This window comes from Siphateles boraxobius, unplaced genomic scaffold (genome assembly GCF_051911475.1).
Source record: "Siphateles boraxobius isolate OS27281-9 unplaced genomic scaffold, OSU_SipBor_1 75, whole genome shotgun sequence".
Taxonomy (NCBI): Eukaryota; Metazoa; Chordata; class Actinopteri; order Cypriniformes; family Leuciscidae; genus Siphateles; species Siphateles boraxobius.
In genome coordinates this window covers 1,160,816-1,182,500 of record NW_027509203.1, presented here as the reverse complement: position 1 = coordinate 1,182,500, position 21,685 = coordinate 1,160,816, and the positions used below count along the sequence as shown (strand labels likewise).

At 43.2% G+C, this 21,685-nt stretch overlaps 1 protein-coding gene across 1 annotated transcript in view; it reads left to right on the top strand.

The window, feature by feature from the left end:
* The window catches only part of wnt5a (wingless-type MMTV integration site family, member 5a), a 26,583-nt gene extending 6,056 nt beyond the window's left edge, over nt 1-20,527 (top strand). The window contains exons 3-5 of the mRNA XM_077217647.1: nt 11,395-11,642; nt 16,094-16,386; nt 18,844-20,527. Of these exons, the coding sequence (XP_077073762.1) occupies nt 11,395-11,642; nt 16,094-16,386; nt 18,844-19,302 (1,000 nt within the window). The 3' untranslated portion in view covers nt 19,303-20,527. The remainder of the gene's footprint in view (nt 1-11,394; nt 11,643-16,093; nt 16,387-18,843) is intronic.
* The last annotated feature ends 1,158 nt before the right edge of the window (nt 20,528-21,685 follow it).

The following is a 21,685-nucleotide window of genomic DNA, read 5'->3' as shown; positions in this document are numbered from 1 at the left end:
CAGTGTGTTCTGAGTGACAGTGTGTGTTATCTCAGTGAGGGTTGTGTAGTGTGTTTCCTCTCAGTGTGTTCTGAGTGACAGTGTGTGTTATCTCAGTGAGGGTTGTGTAGTGTGTTTACTCTCAGTGTGTTCTGAGTGACAGTGTGTGTTATCTCAGTGAGGGTTGTGTAGTGTGTTTACTCTCAGTGTGTTCTGAGTGACAGTGTGTGTTATCTCAGTGAGGGTTGTGTAGTGTTTTACTCTCAGTGTGTTCTGAGTGACAGTGTGTGTTATCTCAGTGAGGGTTGTGTAGTGTTGTTACTCTCAGTGTGTTCTGAGTGACAGTGTGTGTTATCTCAGTGAGGGTTGTGTAGTGTGTTTACTCTCAGTGTGTTCTGGGAGACAGTGTGTGTTATCTCAGTGAGGGTTGTGTAGTGTGTTTACTCTCAGTGTGTTCTGAGTGACAGTGTGTGTTATCTCAGTGAGGGTTGTGTAGTGTTGTTACTCTCAGTGTGTTCTGAGTGACAGTGTGTGTTATCTCAGTGAGGGTTGTGTAGTGTTGTTACTCTCAGTGTGTTCTGAGTGACAGTGTGTGTTATCTCAGTGAGGGTTGTGTAGTGTGTTTACTCTCAGTGTGTTCTGAGTGACAGTGTGTGTTATCTCAGTGAGGGTTGTGTAGTGTTGTTACTCTCAGTGTGTTCTGAGTGACAGTGTGTGTTATCTCAGTGAGGGTTGTGTAGTGTTGTTACTCTCAGTGTGTTCTGAGTGACAGTGTGTGTTATCTCAGTGAGGGTTGTGTAGTGTTGTTACTCTCAGTGTGTTCTGAGTGACAGTGTGTGTTATCTCAGTGAGGGTTGTGTAGTGTTGTTCCTCTCAGTGTGTTCTGAGTGACAGTGTGTGTTATCTCAGTGAGGGTTGTGTAGTGTTGTTCCTCTCAGTGTGTTCTGAGTGACAGTGTGTGTTATCTCAGTGAGGGTTGTGTAGTGTTGTTACTCTCAGTGTGTTCTGAGTGACAGTGTGTGTTATCTCAGTGAGGGTTGTGTAGTGTGTTTACTCTCAGTGTGTTCTGAGTGACAGTGTGTGTTATCTCAGTGAGGGTTGTGTAGTGTTTTACTCAGTGTGTTCTGAGTGACAGTGTGTGTTATCTCAGTGAGGGTTGTGTAGTGTTGTTCCTCTCAGTGTGTTCTGAGTGACAGTGTGTGTTATCTCAGTGAGGGTTGTGTAGTGTTGTTACTCTCAGTGTGTTCTGAGTGACAGTGTGTGGTATCTCAGTGAGGGTTGTGTAGTGTTGTTACTCTCAGTGTGTTCTGAGAGACAGTGTGTGTTATCTCAGTGAGGGTTGTGTAGTGTTTTACTCAGTGTGTTCTGAGTGACAGTGTGTGTTATCTCAGTGAGGGTTGTGTAGTGTTTTACTCTCAGTGTGTTCTGAGTGACAGTGTGTGTTATCTCAGTGAGGGTTGTGTAGTGTTTTTCCTCTCAGTGTGTTCTGAGTGACAGTGTGTGTTATCTCAGTGAGGGTTGTGTAGTGTGTTTCCTCTCAGTGTGTTCTGAGTGACAGTGTGTGTTATCTCAGTGAGGGTTGTGTAGTGTGTTTACTCTCAGTGTGTTCTGAGTGACAGTGTGTGTTATCTCAGTGAGGGTTGTGTAGTGTGTTTACTCTCAGTGTGTTCTGAGTGACAGTGTGTGTTATCTCAGTGAGGGTTGTGTAGTGTTTTACTCTCAGTGTGTTCTGAGTGACAGTGTGTGTTATCTCAGTGAGGGTTGTGTAGTGTTGTTACTCTCAGTGTGTTCTGAGTGACAGTGTGTGTTATCTCAGTGAGGGTTGTGTAGTGTGTTTACTCTCAGTGTGTTCTGAGAGACAGTGTGTGTTATCTCAGTGAGGGTTGTGTAGTGTGTTTACTCTCAGTGTGTTCTGAGTGACAGTGTGTGTTATCTCAGTGAGGGTTGTGTAGTGTGTTTACTCTCAGTGTGTTCTGAGTGACAGTGTGTGTTATCTCAGTGAGGGTTGTGTAGTGTTGTTACTCTCAGTGTGTTCTGAGTGACAGTGTGTGTTATCTCAGTGAGGGTTGTGTAGTGTTGTTACTCTCAGTGTGTTCTGAGTGACAGTGTGTGTTATCTCAGTGAGGGTTGTGTAGTGTGTTTACTCTCAGTGTGTTCTGAGTGACAGTGTGTGTTATCTCAGTGAGGGTTGTGTAGTGTTGTTACTCTCAGTGTGTTCTGAGTGACAGTGTGTGTTATCTCAGTGAGGGTTGTGTAGTGTTGTTACTCTCAGTGTGTTCTGAGTGACAGTGTGTGTTATCTCAGTGAGGGTTGTGTAGTGTTGTTACTCTCAGTGTGTTCTGAGTGACAGTGTGTGTTATCTCAGTGAGGGTTGTGTAGTGTTGTTCCTCTCAGTGTGTTCTGAGTGACAGTGTGTGTTATCTCAGTGAGGGTTGTGTAGTGTTGTTACTCTCAGTGTGTTCTGAGTGACAGTGTGTGTTATCTCAGTGAGGGTTGTGTAGTGTGTTTACTCTCAGTGTGTTCTGAGTGACAGTGTGTGTTATCTCAGTGAGGGTTGTGTAGTGTTGTTACTCTCAGTGTGTTCTGAGTGACAGTGTGTGTTATCTCAGTGAGGGTTGTGTAGTGTTGTTACTCTCAGTGTGTTCTGAGTGACAGTGTGTGTTATCTCAGTGAGGGTTGTGTAGTGTGTTTACTCTCAGTGTGTTCTGAGTGACAGTGTGTGTTATCTCAGTGAGGGATGTGTAGTGTTGTTACTCTCAGTGTGTTCTGAGTGACAGTGTGTGTTATCTCAGTGAGGGTTGTGTAGTGTTGTTACTCTCAGTGTGTTCTGAGTGACAGTGTGTGTTATCTCAGTGAGGGTTGTGTAGTGTTGTTACTCTCAGTGTGTTCTGAGTGACAGTGTGTGTTATCTCAGTGAGGGTTGTGTAGTGTTGTTACTCTCAGTGTGTTCTGAGTGACAGTGTGTGTTATCTCAGTGAGGGTTGTGTAGTGTGTTTACTCTCAGTGTGTTCTGAGTGACAGTGTGTGTTATCTCAGTGAGGGTTGTGTAGTGTTTTACTCTCAGTGTGTTCTGAGTGACAGTGTGTGTTATCTCAGTGAGGGTTGTGTAGTGTTGTTACTCTCAGTGTGTTCTGAGTGACAGTGTGTGTTATCTCAGTGAGGGTTGTGTAGTGTGTTTACTCTCAGTGTGTTCTGAGTGACAGTGTGTGTTATCTCAGTGAGGGTTGTGTAGTGTTGTTACTCTCAGTGTGTTCTGAGTGACAGTGTGTGTTATCTCAGTGAGGGTTGTGTAGTGTTGTTACTCTCAGTGTGTTCTGAGTGACAGTGTGTGTTATCTCAGTGAGGGTTGTGTAGTGTTTTTACTCTCAGTGTGTTCTGAGTGACAGTGTGTGTTATCTCAGTGAGGGTTGTGTAGTGTTGTTCCTCTCAGTGTGTTCTGAGTGACAGTGTGTGTTATCTCAGTGAGGGTTGTGTAGTGTACTCTCAGTGTGTTCTGAGTGACAGTGTGTGTTATCTCAGTGAGGGTTGTGTAGTGTGTTTACTCTCAGTGTGTTCTGAGTGACAGTGTGTGTTATCTCAGTGAGGGTTGTGTAGTGTTTTACTCTCAGTGTGTTCTGAGTGACAGTGTGTGTTATCTCAGTGAGGGTTGTGTAGTGTGTTTACTCTCAGTGTGTTCTGAGTGACAGTGTGTGTTATCTCAGTGAGGGTTGTGTAGTGTTGTTCCTCTCAGTGTGTTCTGAGTGACAGTGTGTGTTATCTCAGTGAGGGTTGTGTAGTGTTGTTCCTCTCAGTGTGTTCTGAGTGACAGTGTGTGTTATCTCAGTGAGGGTTGTGTAGTGTTGTTACTCTCAGTGTGTTCTGAGTGACAGTGTGTGTTATCTCAGTGAGGGTTGTGTAGTGTTGTTACTCTCAGTGTGTTCTGAGTGACAGTGTGTGTTATCTCAGTGAGGGTTGTGTAGTGTTGTTACTCTCAGTGTGTTCTGAGTGACAGTGTGTGTTATCTCAGTGAGGGTTGTGTAGTGTGTTTACTCTCAGTGTGTTCTGAGTGACAGTGTGTGTTATCTCAGTGAGGGTTGTGTAGTGTTGTTACTCTCAGTGTGTTCTGAGTGACAGTGTGTGTTATCTCAGTGAGGGTTGTGTAGTGTTGTTACTCTCAGTGTGTTCTGAGTGACAGTGTGTGTTATCTCAGTGAGGGTTGTGTAGTGTTTTTACTCTCAGTGTGTTCTGAGTGACAGTGTGTGTTATCTCAGTGAGGGTTGTGTAGTGTTGTTACTCTCAGTGTGTTCTGAGTGACAGTGTGTGTTATCTCAGTGAGGGTTGTGTAGTGTGTTTACTCTCAGTGTGTTCTGAGTGACAGTGTGTGTTATCTCAGTGAGGGTTGTGTAGTGTGTTTACTCTCAGTGTGTTCTGAGTGACAGTGTGTGTTATCTCAGTGAGGGTTGTGTAGTGTTGTTACTCTCAGTGTGTTCTGAGTGACAGTGTGTGTTATCTCAGTGAGGGTTGTGTAGTGTTGTTACTCTCAGTGTGTTCTGAGTGACAGTGTGTGTTATCTCAGTGAGGGTTGTGTAGTGTTGTTACTCTCAGTGTGTTCTGAGTGACAGTGTGTGTTATCTCAGTGAGGGTTGTGTAGTGTTGTTACTCTCAGTGTGTTCTGAGTGACAGTGTGTGTTATCTCAGTGAGGGTTGTGTAGTGTCGTTACTCTCAGTGTGTTCTGAGTGACAGTGTTTGTTATCTCAGTGAGGGTTGTGTAGTGTTTTTACTCTCAGTGTGTTCTGAGTGACAGTGTGTGTTATCTCAGTGAGGGTTGTGTAGTGTTTTTACTCTCAGTTGGTTCTGAGAGACAGTGTGTGTTATCTCAGTGAGGGTTGTGTAGTGTTGTTACTCTCAGTGTGTTCTGAGTGACAGTGTGTATTATCTCAGTGAGGGTTGTGTAGTGTTTCCCTCTCAGTGTGTTCTGAGTGACAGTGTGTGTTATCTCAGTGAGGGTTGTGTAGTGTTGTTACTCTCAGTGTGTTCTAAGTTACAGTGTGTGTTATCTCAGTGAGGGTTGTGTAGTGTGTTTACTCTCAGTGTGTTCTGAGTGACAGTGTGTGTTATCTCAGTGAGGGTTGTGTAGTGTGTTTACTCTCAGTGTGTTCTGAGTGACAGTGTGTGTTATCTCAGTGAGGGTTGTGTAGTGTTTTACTCTCAGTGTGTTCTGAGTGACAGTGTGTGTTATCTCAGTGAGGGTTGTGTAGTGTGTTTACTCTCAGTGTGTTCTGAGTGACAGTGTGTGTTATCTCAGTGAGGGTTGTGTAGTGTTGTTCCTCTCAGTGTGTTCTGAGTGACAGTGTGTGTTATCTCAGTGAGGGTTGTGTAGTGTTGTTCCTCTCAGTGTGTTCTGAGTGACAGTGTGTGTTATCTCAGTGAGGGTTGTGTAGTGTTTTTACTCTCAGTGTGTTCTGAGTGACAGTGTGTGTTATCTCAGTGAGGGTTGTGTAGTGGTGTTACTCTCAGTGTGTTCTGAGTGACAGTGTGTGTTATCTCAGTGAGGGTTGTGTAGTGTTGTTACTCTCAGTGTGTTCTGAGTGACAGTGTGTGTTATCTCAGTGAGGGTTGTGTAGTGTGTTTACTCTCAGTGTGTTCTGAGTGACAGTGTGTGTTATCTCAGTGAGGGTTGTGTAGTGTTGTTACTCTCAGTGTGTTCTGAGTGACAGTGTGTGTTATCTCAGTGAGGGTTGTGTAGTGTTTTTACTCTCAGTGTGTTCTGAGTGACAATGTGTGTTATCTCAGTGAGGGTTGTGTAGTGTTGTTACTCTCAGTGTGTTCTGAGTGACAGTGTGTGTTATCTCAGTGAGGGTTGTGTAGTGTGTTTACTCTCAGTGTGTTCTGAGTGACAGTGTGTGTTATCTCAGTGAGGGCTGTGTAGTGTCGTTACTCTCAGTGTGTTCTGAGTGACAGTGTTTGTTATCTCAGTGAGGGTTGTGTAGTGTTTTTACTCTCAGTGTGTTCTGAGTGACAGTGTGTGTTATCTCAGTGAGGGTTGTGTAGTGTTTTTACTCTCAGTTGGTTCTGAGAGACAGTGTGTGTTATCTCAGTGAGGGTTGTGTAGTGTTGTTACTCTCAGTGTGTTCTGAGTGACAGTGTGTGTTATCTCAGTGAGGGTTGTGTAGTGTTTCCCTCTCAGTGTGTTCTGAGTGACAGTGTGTGTTATCTCAGTGAGGGTTGTGTAGTGTGTTTACTCTCAGTGTGTTCTGAGTGACAGTGTGTGTTATCTCAGTGAGGGTTGTGTAGTGTTTTACTCTCAGTGTGTTCTGAGTGACAGTGTGTGTTATATCAGTGAGGGTTGTGTAGTGTGTTTACTCTCAGTGTGTTCTGAGTGACAGTGTGTGTTATCTCAGTGAGGGTTGTGTAGTGTTGTTACTCTCAGTGTGTTCTGAGTGACAGTGTGTGTTATCTCAGTGAGGGTTGTGTAGTGTTGTTCCTCTCAGTGTGTTCTGAGTGACAGTGTGTGTTATCTCAGTGAGGGTTGTGTAGTGTACTCTCAGTGTGTTCTGAGTGACAGTGTGTGTTATCTCAGTGAGGGTTGTGTAGTGTGTTTACTCTCAGTGTGTTCTGAGTGACAGTGTGTGTTATCTCAGTGAGGGTTGTGTAGTGTTTTACTCTCAGTGTGTTCTGAGTGACAGTGTGTGTTATCTCAGTGAGGGTTGTGTAGTGTGTTTACTCTCAGTGTGTTCTGAGTGACAGTGTGTGTTATCTCAGTGAGGGTTGTGTAGTGTTGTTCCTCTCAGTGTGTTCTGAGTGACAGTGTGTGTTATCTCAGTGAGGGTTGTGTAGTGTTGTTCCTCTCAGTGTGTTCTGAGTGACAGTGTGTGTTATCTCAGTGAGGGTTGTGTAGTGTTGTTACTCTCAGTGTGTTCTGAGTGACAGTGTGTGTTATCTCAGTGAGGGTTGTGTAGTGTTGTTACTCTCAGTGTGTTCTGAGTGACAGTGTGTGTTATCTCAGTGAGGGTTGTGTAGTGTTGTTACTCTCAGTGTGTTCTGAGTGACAGTGTGTGTTATCTCAGTGAGGGTTGTGTAGTGTGTTTACTCTCAGTGTGTTCTGAGTGACAGTGTGTGTTATCTCAGTGAGGGTTGTGTAGTGTTGTTACTCTCAGTGTGTTCTGAGTGACAGTGTGTGTTATCTCAGTGAGGGTTGTGTAGTGTTGTTACTCTCAGTGTGTTCTGAGTGACAGTGTGTGTTATCTCAGTGAGGGTTGTGTAGTGTTTTTACTCTCAGTGTGTTCTGAGTGACAGTGTGTGTTATCTCAGTGAGGGTTGTGTAGTGTTGTTACTCTCAGTGTGTTCTGAGTGACAGTGTGTGTTATCTCAGTGAGGGTTGTGTAGTGTGTTTACTCTCAGTGTGTTCTGAGTGACAGTGTGTGTTATCTCAGTGAGGGCTGTGTAGTGTCGTTACTCTCAGTGTGTTCTGAGTGACAGTGTTTGTTATCTCAGTGAGGGTTGTGTAGTGTTTTTAGTCTCAGTGTGTTCTGAGTGACAGTGTGTGTTATCTCAGTGAGGGTTGTGTAGTGTTTTTACTCTCAGTTGGTTCTGAGAGACAGTGTGTGTTATCTCAGTGAGGGTTGTGTAGTGTTGTTACTCTCAGTGTGTTCTGAGTGACAGTGTGTGTTATCTCAGTGAGGGTTGTGTAGTGTTTCCCTCTCAGTGTGTTCTGAGTGACAGTGTGTGTTATCTCAGTGAGGGTTGTGTAGTGTTGTTACTCTCAGTGTGTTCTAAGTGACAGTGTGTGTTATCTCAGTGAGGGTTGTGTAGTGTGTTTACTCTCAGTGTGTTCTGAGTGACAGTGTGTGTTATCTCAGTGAGGGTTGTGTAGTGTGTTTACTCTCAGTGTGTTCTGAGTGACAGTGTGTGTTATCTCAGTGAGGGTTGTGTAGTGTTTTACTCTCAGTGTGTTCTGAGTGACAGTGTGTGTTATCTCAGTGAGGGTTGTGTAGTGTGTTAACTCTCAGTGTGTTCTGAGTGACAGTGTGTGTTATCTCAGTGAGGGTTGTGTAGTGTTGTTCCTCTCAGTGTGTTCTGAGTGACAGTGTGTGTTATCTCAGTGAGGGATGTGTAGTGTTGTTACTCTCAGTGTGTTCTGAGTGACAGTGTGTGTTATCTCAGTGAGGGTTGTGTAGTGTTGTTACTCTCAGTGTGTTCTGAGTGACAGTGTGTGTTATCTCAGTGAGGGTTGTGTAGTGTTGTTACTCTCAGTGTGTTCTGAGTGACAGTGTGTGTTATCTCAGTGAGGGTTGTGTAGTGTTGTTACTCTCAGTGTGTTCTGAGTGACAGTGTGTGTTATCTCAGTGAGGGTTGTGTAGTGTGTTTACTCTCAGTGTGTTCTGAGTGACAGTGTGTGTTATCTCAGTGAGGGTTGTGTAGTGTTGTTACTCTCAGTGTGTTCTGAGTGACAGTGTGTGTTATCTCAGTGAGGGTTGTGTAGTGTTGTTACTCTCAGTGTGTTCTGAGTGACAGTGTGTGTTATCTCAGTGAGGGTTGTGTAGTGTTTTTACTCTCAGTGTGTTCTGAGTGACAGTGTGTGTTATCTCAGTGAGGGTTGTGTAGTGTTGTTACTCTCAGTGTGTTCTGAGTGACAGTGTGTGTTATCTCAGTGAGGGTTGTGTAGTGTGTTTACTCTCAGTGTGTTCTGAGTGACAGTGTGTGTTATCTCAGTGAGGGCTGTGTAGTGTCGTTACTCTCAGTGTGTTCTGAGTGACAGTGTGTGTTATCTCAGTGAGGGTTGTGTAGTGTTTTTACTCTCAGTGTGTTCTGAGTGACAGTGTGTGTTATCTCAGTGAGGGTTGTGTAGTGTTTTTACTCTCAGTTGGTTCTGAGAGACAGTGTGTGTAATCTCAGTGAGGGTTGTGTAGTGTTGTTACTCTCAGTGTGTTCTGAGTGACAGTGTGTGTTATCTCAGTGAGGGTTGTGTAGTGTTTCCCTCTCAGTGTGTTCTGAGTGACAGTGTGTGTTATCTCAGTGAGGGTTGTGTAGTGTTGTTACTCTCAGTGTGTTCTAAGTGACAGTGTGTGTTATCTCAGTGAGGGTTGTGTAGTGTGTTTACTCTCAGTGTGTTCTGAGTGACAGTGTGTGTTATCTCAGTGAGGGTTGTGTAGTGTGTTTACTCTCAGTGTGTTCTGAGTGACAGTGTGTGTTATCTCAGTGAGGGTTGTGTAGTGTTTTACTCTCAGTGTGTTCTGAGTGACAGTGTGTGTTATCTCAGTGAGGGTTGTGTAGTGTTTGGCTGCACTGAGCCTGTGTTTAGCGTGTGTTAAGAGTTGTGTTGCTTGAATGAGTTGTGCAGGTGATGTGAAGTGTTTAGCTCAGGTGACTGTTGGTAGTGCAGACTGTAGTTAGAGTTTTGCACATGTAGCTCCAGTTGTGCTCACTGTCGTTTAGCAATCGAAAAAACTGTAAATATGTAATTTTGGTGATCAAAGGTGAGTTTTATGGGATAAAGTTATCGACTACAGGAGGACTTTAATCAATCATGGCTCACGTTATCCATCTGCATCTAACGTCTGAACGACTGACGAATGGGGTTATGCCCGAGAGCACAATCACCTTCGAGTGGTACAAAACGAGCCAATGGTACGCAAATTACCTTGGTCTGCGGAATTTGCATTGCGAGCTCCGCCCCGCTGTACGGCTATATAAGGAGCAGCGTGTGCATACTCGCATTCAAGTTCTTCGCTGAGGACCTGAGAGGTGTGTCCCGGCCGTTCAGCGCCACAGCGGGTGTGGCAAGGGGACGTAATGTCTCCGTTCCCTCCTTCAGGGAACGATGGTTACATACGTAACCGAGACATTCCCTTTCAGTCAGTTACGTTCTGTGTAATGGTAGAACAACTGACGAATGGGGTCCTATGCAAAACGCCACAATGGCTGTCACCAGAGCCCTGTGCAAGCCACAGCTCCCTGTCGTGAGGCCTAGCACGAGCGAAGGGCTAGGCTAACGCAAGAGTTACCAAAGTATACTGGGTAGGATATTCCCATAGGGAAAATGTAAGCAAGCTGCCTTCCCATAGGGAGGTCTTATAATACACATATGAACCGCCTAGGCGGAATACAAATGGAAGATCTCTGAAGTAACCCATCTACAAGGTGGAATATATTTCAACTTCGGAGACGGCAAGAGGGGAACAGATCTACCTGTGCATCTCCGAAGCGTTCCCAAATCAACTGAACCGTCTGGGGATGGAGTCTCCATTCCCCGAGCAAAAGAGCGGTCGTGAGCTCGTCTGCTGCACGATTTAGCTTGCCCAAGATGTGAATGGCACAAAGCGACCTCAGATGCTTCTGACTCCATAAAAGCTGGAGGGACCGGCTCGATCGCACCCTTCGCCAATAGGACTGCGACCTCTGCTCGCATGACGGCCCTGCCCTCCATTGTGAAGCAAACACCACGACACCTGAGGGGATGCCGGGTTAATTGAATTGCATAGCCGAGCCTGATCATTCGGATCAGTTAGCGGGACAGGCTGAGAAGCTCTAACCAGGCTCCCAGGAACCGAACCATCGGGGTCAGAGGAACTCCAAGCGTACCCGCCGTGGGGCAGCGAGGTGGAACAGACGGCCCTGACATGTGGTCCTGAGGTGAGGCGGGGTCTCGGCAGAGGGGGCGTGAGAAGGCAGCGAGTTCTCTTTAATGCCCTGTTGAGGTACCGGGTTCGCTCAGACTCTGTAATATCCACCAGGTTGAGCCATAGGTGGCGCTCCTGGATCACCAGAGTGGACATCACCTGCCCGCAGGGTGAGGTCAGTAGTAGTGCGCACGTCCTGCATAAGCCCTGGGTCAGCACTGCCCTCGTGCACTATGGCCTGGTGCACTTGCCGGATGGCCATGTCATCAAACCGGTCTGGCCCACAGCTCTGTAAGACTTGGCCACGAACATTTTATTACAAAAAAATATATTTTTGGCTGTTGACAGTATTTTCTGATTCATGCAAGAGTGATAAAAAGAGAAATCCAAAATCCTCTCTTTAAAACTTTGACTCTAATATGTCAATTTTTCTGACCTGATTTCATCCAATGTTCATGTTTTTGTTCTAGGAGTTAATGCAAATTAGTGCATATTTAATTAGATAATGCCTTATTTGCATATTTAAACATAACATTTCAGAAAACCTGCAATACAAAAATATTTGCAATTCTTTATATTATCAATCAACTGGGGAAGTGTGGTTATCCCAGACAGCAACATAGTGTCGGCCCAGATCCGGCCCACATCTGGTACATGTGGATTCCTCGCGTACCAGATGTGGGCCGGATCTGGGCCGAAACTATGTCGCTGTCTGGTTATCTATTAGTTATTTTGTTTACCCTATTCACCTGGGGTGTCTTGCCTTAATAAAATAATAAAATACATCATCGCTGAATGTTTGCTGAATGTTTTCAGGTATCTAGCGATGAATCCCCTCCTGATCCCAGAAGCGTATATCATAGGAGGTCAGCCGCTGTGCAGTCAGCTAACAGGACTGTCCACAGGTCAGAGGAAGCTTTGCCAGCTGTACCAGGATCACATGCAGTTCATCGGAGCGGGCGCACAGACGGGCATCAGCGAATGCCAACACCAGTTCAGCCAGCGCCGCTGGAACTGCAGCACAGTAGACAACTCCTCAGTGTTCGGCAGAGTCCTGCACACAGGTACATCCACTGCAGGTCACAAGCAGGGCCGTACCCACCCACATCTCAAGTGTATATAATGAAGGTTAATAATTGCCTAATAATAACTCTAATTTTGTCCTGCAATGATTCGCACATCACGACAATAACCAACCTTCTCATCTGAGCTGCTACGGAACTCAAACACCAGATTTCCAGCGCTTCACACTTCAGTTAATGGTCATGCAGCATGAGATTAAATGCAAGTAGCTAATCTAAAAAGCTGTTTTACGATAGAAGTTTTAAATGTCCGGCATAAATAATCAGTTTGCAAAGACTAGCGTTACCTATATCAATCAAAGCTCAGCTTTAGGAAAGATATACAGGTCAAGATAAAGAGACTGAGAGAAGAAGAAAGAGAGAAGGTGATGCAGAAGAGAGAGGAAGAGCAGGTATAGACCCCTTTTACAGTTACGTCACGGCGCTAGCTGGAGGCAAAACAAAGGGAAAACTGGAGGCGGCCAATCCAATCAGCACAGATTTGGCTACATAATAAGGAGCTTAAATTAGTATTATTATTATGAAATGTCGTGTTGTTTGGTGCTATAATCAATGAAAAATGAATATGCTGTATCTGGAATTTTTATTTCTAGAAAATATTCACATCATTAAAATTGCACCGTAATGTCACTCTTTACATTGTCATCTTCTTGGCGCTGGCTAGGCAGAACTGCGGATCGTACCACACAAGTCTTGTACAAGACCATTCAGCACATAGTTATAGACATCTAAAGATTTATATGCCCTCAGTTTCTCTTTACGCTCGGTTTCTCTATCGGATAGTGTAGAAGTCAGGCCACTCAACCGGAGGTAGCCTAGCGTTAACGTTAATACTGTCAGATCGTCCATCATTGAGTGAGCGTGTAACGGCTATGGGTCAGCCAATCTGGTTCCTTCCGTTAAAATTAACTTTCGCAAATAACAATCGCGGTCCTGGACAATGAGTGGCCTTGCACATTAAGATAAAATCGGATTTTCTCCAGTCATTGTTATAAAAGAAGCTAACAAAACTTGCAAACTAACGTTAGTGAAGCGGCCAGAGTCATCGTTCTGCCTCCACCTAAGCCCCGCCCACAAAAAAACGTCACCATGTTTACCAACTGAAAAGGGGTCTATTGCATACTGTGCTCAAAATGAGATTTACATTATTAACATTATCTATTTAACACAGATATACTGTACATATGTTCTTTGCTAATGACAGTGTAAACTATCATTTTTTTACTACACTCAATTTAACTACACAAGCACCAACATATTGCCATTATTATTGTATAAATATATACATATTTGTATTCTTTGAATGTGTTGGAATATTTCACCAGTATGAGCACTGGGAGATATCACTGTTTGTATAACTCCACTTGTCTGTGTTTGCGCAACTTGCATTATTAAGCCTGTAGTTGGTCTTTATAAGTGAGCAACTGAACAATTAAATGAACAGATTAGTCCAAAAACATTGATTAATTTAGGAAGGAAAAAGTCATCTCTGATGCTCATACTAATTGCTCATATGCCTCTGGACACAGAAGGATTGCATTGGCTTTTATTGAAATGCAACATCTATGCAAAATAATCCTTGAAACTTATCTCATTTAAGACCATTCCTGTTTGGAACATGTGATTGTGTATTGTCAACAATAAGCATAAACATTATGCATTTCCCTTTTGTAGTGTGGATCATTCATTGCAATATGTAAACTGATTCTCATGTTTAAGAATCTGTTATATACTTGAAAATAATTAATAATTTATGCTACTGCCCAGTGACATGAAAATCAATATTTTCTTGGTTTTGGGGGTCATGCCCCCCAACCCCCTAGCAAAATCAATTTTTGGCACCTCAGTATTTCTAAAACCCTACATATTGCCTTGGTCACACTGATCTGAGAAGCTCTGAGAAGGACGGCATAGAAGTGCGTATACTCTGAAAGCAGCAGATTACAGTAAAATACAGTATGTCCATTTCAAGAGCCACTGGCAAGTCATCTCCTATAATAAGGTTCATTTGTATTTGTGAAGTTTATACATGCCTATGTTGTTATTTTGTCTGAATACTAAGACTTTTTGAATGGTTGTCAATGGAGAAAGATGTTTTGGGGGAGCAGCAAAAATACAGAGATCTGTCATGAAACTCAGACTGACAGTAGTGTTGGGTTCGAGTCCGAGTCTTTAACCAATAGAGTCTGAGTGAATCAAGACTTGATTTAATTAGATCATGACAGTAGATTTCAAGGCCAAAAGAGGGTTTGCGCTGACGCAAGCTGCTTTCTGGAAATTTTAAGTGACTTTATGCCTAATTTAAAGGGAAAACAAGATTATTTTTCTGGCCCTATTGGCAGATCATTTTTCTTGTTTTCCAGAAAACAAGACTTAAGTCTTAAAGGGATAGTTCACCCAAAAATGAAAATTAGCGCATGATTTACCCACCCTCATGTCATCCTAGGTGTATATGACTTTTTGAGTTATTTTAGAGTTGCTTTTTGAATATGAGTTATATAAAAAAATGTCCTGGATCTTCCAAGCTTTATATTGGGAGTGAATGGAGGACAAGATTTTGAAGCCCCAAAAGTGCATCCATCCGTCATAAAAGTTCTCCACACGGCTCTGGGGTTTAATAATGGCCTTCTGAAGCAGAACAAATGCCATATTTAAAACTAAAATAACTAGCTTCCGACAGACGGCCGTACGCATCGATTTACGGCGAAAGAGTGACCTCTGACCCGACGCATGACCTCTGACCAGACGCATGACCTCTGACCCGACGCATGATCTCTGACTCGACGCATGACCTCTGACCCGACGCATGACCTCTGACCCGACGCATGATCTCTGACTCGACGCATGACCTCTGACCCGACGCAAGACCTCTGACCCGACGCATGACCTCTGACCCGACGCATGACCTCTGACCCGAGGCATGATCTCTGACCCGACGCATGACCTCTGACCCGACGCATGATCTCTGACTCGACGCATGACCTCTGACCCGACGCATGACCTCTGACCCGACGCATGATCTCTGACTCGACGCATGACCTCTGATTCGACGCATGACCTCTGACCCGACGCATAACCTCTGACCCGACGCATGACCTCTGACCCGAGGCATGATCTCTGACCCGACGCATGACCTCTGACCAGACGCATGACCTCTGACCCGACGCATGACCTCTGACTCGACGCATGACCTCTGACCCGACGCATGATCTCTGACTCGACGCATGACCTCTGACCCGACGCATGACCCCTGACGCAACGCATGACCTCTGACTCGACGCATGACCTCTGATCCGACGCAGTACGTATTGACAAACGCGGAAGCGCAGAGAATAACAAAACAAAACACCAGTCATGAATAGAAGTCTAAAACGAGAAATTTTAAAGAGAAATGTGGGAGGATTTCAATATAAGAGAAGAGGAGCTTGAGTTTGTTGCCCAGCTCTATTTTTGAACCGCGAGAGGCGTCAGAGCTTACGCTACTACTACATCCGTCACACATCCTCAAGTGTTACTCTTGTGGCGGAAGTCGACTTGCGTACGGCCATCTGCCGGAAGCTGGCTATTTTAGCCCATAAAGTTTAAAATATTGACATTTTTCTTACACAAACACATGGCTTCGCTTCAGAAGGCCTTTATTAACCCCCGGAAACGTATGGAGCACTTTAATCATGAATAGATGGACGCTTTGATGGACTTAAAAAAAATACACATCCACACGGCCATTATAAAGCTTGGGAGTGTCACAGAACGTGCAAGGCAAAAAGGTGTGAGGACTCAAGTGCAGGAGAAATTATATTTATTTAAAAAAGAAAACATAAACACAAAGCAAAACCCACGACGGGGAAAACATAACTAATAAATATAAAACAAAAACAGAACATGAAACTTACTGGAGGATCACAGGGAACAGGAAACATTAGACAACGACAAGAGCATATGGCCCAAAATAACAAAACACCCATGTGCAACACAAGACAGGACAGGCATGTGACAGGAAGAGCCAGGACATTTTTTAATATAACTCTGATTGTATTCGTCTGAAAGAAGAATGTCATATACACCTAGGATGACTTGAGGGTGAGTAAATCATGAGCTAATTTTTATTTTTGGGTGAACTATCCCTATAAGTCATTTTGCATCTTGATATTTGAGTATCTGTGTTTAAGATAGTGTATTTTTTTTTTTTTTTTTGCAGTATGTAATGCATCCAAACATGCCTTTATAGTTAAAAAAAAGCATATCATATCTACATTTTTCTGTTTAGTTTGAAGTTGAATGTTTTTAAACTCTGACGTCTGAAGGAAATGATAAACGAAATGGAAAGATTCTTTCAGATTTGGTCAGTGTTCATAAGATAAATGACAAAGATTTAGTTGTTACACTGTTGCTCATAATAAAAGCAAATAAACAAAGCTAACTGAATTCCCCAGGGAGCCGAGAGACGGCGTTCACGTTCGCGATCAGCGCGGCCGGCGTGGTGAACGCAGTAAGTCGAGCCTGCAGAGAGGGGGAGCTGTCGAGCTGTGGATGCAGTCGGGCCGCGAGACCGAAGGATCTGCCGAGAGACTGGCTGTGGGGCGGATGCGGAGACAACCTCAACTATGGATACCGCTTTAGCAAGGAGTTTGTGGATGCCCGCGAACGCGAAAAAACCTTCGCTAAAGGCTCTGTGGAAAGTGCCAGACAGCTGATGAACCTTCATAACAACGAGGCGGGACGGAGGGTAAGACAGCAAATGCCAATCCTTTGGTAAGATTCTTCTTACCAAGTGAAAATAAAGCCTGTAGATACTATGTAGATACAAGCAGACTGAAACCTTCCTTTCTTCTCCCTCTTGAATCCAACACTGAAGTGACTTAAACTGCAATTCATCGACTGGCCACTAGAGACCGGCTGCAGAAGAGACTCAATCCCATAAACCCCCATGTTAAAATCCCCAGCTTTACAGCAGAAAGAAACGTGTTTACAGCCTGGTGCAAAAAGTGGTTTTGGTCTATATAGCTAATTTTTTCCCTTCATGACGATTGTGAGGTGGGTAAATTTTTTTAGAACTCATCCGTTTAAATTATATTAAGCCTTAAAATTCTGCATAATTAAGGGCGTGGCCATTTGAGTGACAGGTGGATTGGAGCTGATGTTTGTCTGCTGGCTGTTAGCGTACAGATGTACAGACTATGTACAGACTGTAAAAAAATTTGGACGTGAAATATGTAAAGATAAATAATTACACTGTGAGAATAATGCTCTTTGACTTCTCCGCTGCATTACTGGGAAGGAAAATGGATGTTATGCAGGTGGACTCCTTCATAATCTCCTGGGTCTCCTGTGTAGTGAACCATCTCCAAATAAATGCAACTAAAACAAATGAATTGGTCATTGATTTTAGAAGGAAAAAGACCATCCCTCACCTATTTCTATTCACGGCAGAGACGATGAGATAGTGGACTCCTATCGGTATTTGAGGATCCACATAGATGACAGACTTGACAAAAAACACCGGACCGATCTGTAAATTCTGACGATCTGATTTGGACATGTTTGAGGTTGTTACAGAGAGGAGAATAATGTCCAAGCTGCTGACCATCACAAACAATACCTCACACCCCCTCCATGACATGCTTGCTGGAATGAGAAGTACATTCAGCAACCGATTGATGCAGCCACAGTGAAACAGAGAACGCTACAGGAGGTCATTTATGCCTTACTGAGACTTCTTAAAATTTCAAACAAGATGTGCAATAACTACAATAGTAAAAAATTTGGCAATTTGTTTATTTATTATATGTGTGTAGCATGTTTTTGTGTGTACTGTGAGTACTGTCTTCATGTATTGCTGCTAATGCAATTTAATTTCCCAACTGGGATCAATAAAGTACTACTACTACTACTACTACTACTACTGCTACTACTACTACTGCTACTGCTACTACTACTACTACTACTACTGCTACTTCTACTACTACTACTGCTACTGCTACTGCTACTACTACTACTACTACTGCTACTACTACTACTACTACTGCTACTGCTACTGCTACTGCTACTACTACTACTACTACTACTACTACTGCTACTACTACTACTGCTACTACTACTACTACTGCTACTGCTACTTCTACTACTGCTACTGCTACTGCTACTGCTACTACTACTACTACTACTGCTACTGCTACTACTACTACTACTACTACTACTGCTACTGCTACTGCTACTACTACTGCTACTACTACTACTACTACTACTACTACTACTACTGCTACTGCTACTACTACTACTACTACTACTACTACTGCTACTACTGCTACTGCTACTACTACTACTACTACTACTACTACTGCTGCTACTGCTACTGCTACTACTACTACTACTACTGCTACTGCTACTGCTACTACTACTGCTACTGCTACTACTACTACTACTACTGCTACTGCTACTGCTACTACTACTACTACTGCTACTACTACTACTACTACTACTACTGCTACTGCTACTACTACTACTACTACTACTGCTACTACTACTACTACTACTACTACTACTACTGCTACTACTACTACTACTGCTACTGCTACTACTACTACTACTGCTACTACTACTACTACTACTACTGCTGCTACTACTACTACTACTACTGCTACTACTACTACTACTACTACTGCTGCTACTACTACTACTACTACTACTACTACTGCTACTACTAGTTGAGGTGACGTGACGCTAACAGCCAGCAGACAAACAGCTAGGAGTGACATCAGCGGCAATCCACCTGTCACTCAAGTAGCCACGCCCTTAATTCAGCAGAACGTTAAGGCTTAATATAATTTAAACAAATTTTAAATTTAAAATGTTTAAAAATTCACACCCCTCACAGTTGTCATAAATAGCTAAATTAACTATATAGACCAAAACCACTTTTAGTACCAGGCTGTAAACATGTTTTTTTCTGCTGTAAAGTTGGGCATATTAACATGGGGGTTTATGGGATTGACTCTCTTTTGCAGCCTGTCTCTAGTGGCCAGTCGATGAATTGCAGTTTAAGTCACTTCCTTGTTGGATTCAGAAGGTTGCCGCTTGGTTGCAACACTTTGTTGCTGTCTGGGTCTTGATCAAACTCTCAGCATCCTTAGCATCTCACTTTATCATGATTCTTTCTAGCTAATAAACTGTTTCTCTGTCACAGATAGCGTCTGATCTCGCCCATGTCTCCTGTAAGTGTCACGGTGTGTCCGGCTCCTGCAGCCTTAAAACATGCTGGTTGCAACTCGCAGATTTCCGCAGGGTTGGCGACGCTCTGAAGGAGAAATACGACAGCGCCGCTGCCATGAAGCTGAACAGCCGTGGGAAACTCGTTCAAGTTCACTCCAAATTTAACTCCCCTACTAGCAATGACCTGGTGTACATTGAGCCCAGTCCGGATTACTGCGTAGGAAACAAGACCAGCGGCTCTTTGGGAACTCAGGGTCGGCTCTGTAACAAGACGTCTGAAGGCATGGACGGCTGCGCGCTCATGTGCTGCGGTCGAGGATACGACCAGTATAAGGTGCAACTGGTAGAGCGCTGCCACTGCAAGTTCCACTGGTGCTGCTACGTCAGATGCAAGCGCTGTTCACGCACCGTCGACCAGTTCGTGTGCAAGTAATGACAGCCTGCCGAAGAGGATGAGGAGGGAAAACTAAATAAAAGATATTTATAGAGCTGAAACCATTATGACAAAGACTGATTGTTTTCTTGCTATAAGTACTATGTACAGGACATCTAAAGAAACTGCAAATATCATTATATATTTATTTTCTCAGATGTTTTTTTTCTGATTTTTTTCTTATCAGAAGATTTTAACTGAAAATAGTCGTTAAAGGGATAGTTCACCCAAAAATGAAAATTAGCCCATGAATTACTGACCCTCAAGTCATCCTAGGTGTATATGACTTTCTTCTTTCATACGAATGCAATCAGAGTTATATTAAAAAATGTCAGTTTTATAATGGCAGTGAATGGGCACAATTTTTTTAAAGTATTTAAGTATTCAAGTGCATCTGTCCATCACAAAAGTGTCCCAAATGGCTCCAGGGGTTAAAAAAGGCCTTCTGAAGTGAAGCAATGCGTTCTTGTAAGAAATATGTCCATATTTAAAACTTTATGGACTAAAATAACCAGCTTCCGGCAGATGGCCGTACGCAAGTCCACTTCCGCCACAAGAGTAACACTTGACGATGTGTGACGGATGTAGGAGTAGCGTAAGCTCTGACGCCTATCGCGGTTCAAACACACAGCGCTGGGCAACAAACTCAAGCTCCTCCTACATTTCTCATTAAAAATTCTCATTTTAGACTTCTAATTCGTGACCGGTGTTTTGTTTTGCTCTATCCTCTGCGCTTTTACGTGCCATTACGTTGTGCATCAAGGTCAAGGGTTAGTCTTTCGATGTGTACGGACGTCTGCCAGAAGCTAGTTATTTTAGTCAATAAAGGTTTAAATATGGATATTTTTCGTACACCAATGCTTCACTTCGCTTCAGAAGGCCTGGAGCCGTTTGGGACACTTTTATGATGGATAGATGCACTTTTATGGACTTCAAAAAAATGGTTATCCCTTTAAGGCATGATCCAGCGTTTATCCATTTATTTGAGGGCTTCACATGAGGGGAAAACTATATAGTATGGAAGTTTGTATATTCAGACACAGGGCAGGACCGGTTTGAGAAGTATTGCACTAATTCACTGGATAGCAAAACAAAAAAAATTAAAAACAAATCGTATGCACTGTGATTCACCTACTAAGTTTTCTACAGTATATAATATAATTTCTGTACAATACCTACAATTTTTCTGTGCACTCCCTGTGAATAAAGTCATTAAAAGAGTAAAGTATGTTTGTCACATTTCCAGTATTATTTTTTAATGAAATTGCATGCAAAGCTTGTCCATTTAATCTGATAAATCAGTCACAGACCTGAGTAAGTGGAAAAACTCCTCCTCTCTCCTCTCTTCTGCGTCAGTTCATCCACTCCAACTCGTTGGCCCAGATCCGGCCCACATCTGGTACATGTGGATCCAACGCATACTAGATATGGGCCAGATCTGGGCCCACACTATGTTGCTTTCTGAGTCAGGTGTAGTTATTACTAAGTTCTTGAAAGCTACAAAGTTATAAAGTTAAAGTTACTTGTAAGTAATTTGCTTTCCATCTCTTGCATTTAAGAATTGTAGTAATATATATAGGCTATAAATCATAACATTGAATGAATGGAATCCATGTTTATTAAGCCTCACACTAACACTATGCATCCCATAAGTTTTGTCTACTAATTATTTAATATGTGATGCAGCTCTCCTGATCACAAATGTGGAAGCATGACCAAAATGGAAGGAGGATTTTTACTTGCCTTTCAAGATGAAGCTCTTACAGCTCATAAAAGTAGCTGTAAAAAAATCATAATGTAATTTGTCCAATATTGTATAATCTGACAAATGGTTTTCTGTGAAGAGAATTATGCACATTTACATATTTATTGTTATTTTGCCAGGTTGCGGTCTGGATAAACTCGTCACCAGACATAACACCATAGACTGTAAAAACAAGATGTAGAAATTAAAGTTAAAGCTCCAATCTCCTCCCTCAGTGACTACTTCAGTCAGAGAAGCTGTCAATCACAGCTGCCCAACATTACGTCACACTCTCGTTTTTATAGCATCAAATAGCTAACTAAAAACAAGACTTATTTGACTAAAACGAACACTTGAACTTTCATCAGTGTGATAAAAATTACCTAAAATGAAAACACAGAAAACATCTTTGTAAACATTTTTTTTAAATGTGATTTGATTCTTCACATCCCATTAGATTACATTGAGAGGGTGGGGTTTATGAGCTAAACTGGGACCAGCCACCGGGGGGCGATCAAAATTCAGGGTTTATGAGCTAAACTGGGACCAGCCACCGGGGGGCGATCGAGACTCAGGGTTTATGAGCTAAACTGGGACCAGGCACTGGGGGGCAATCAACAGTCAGGGTTTATGAGCTAA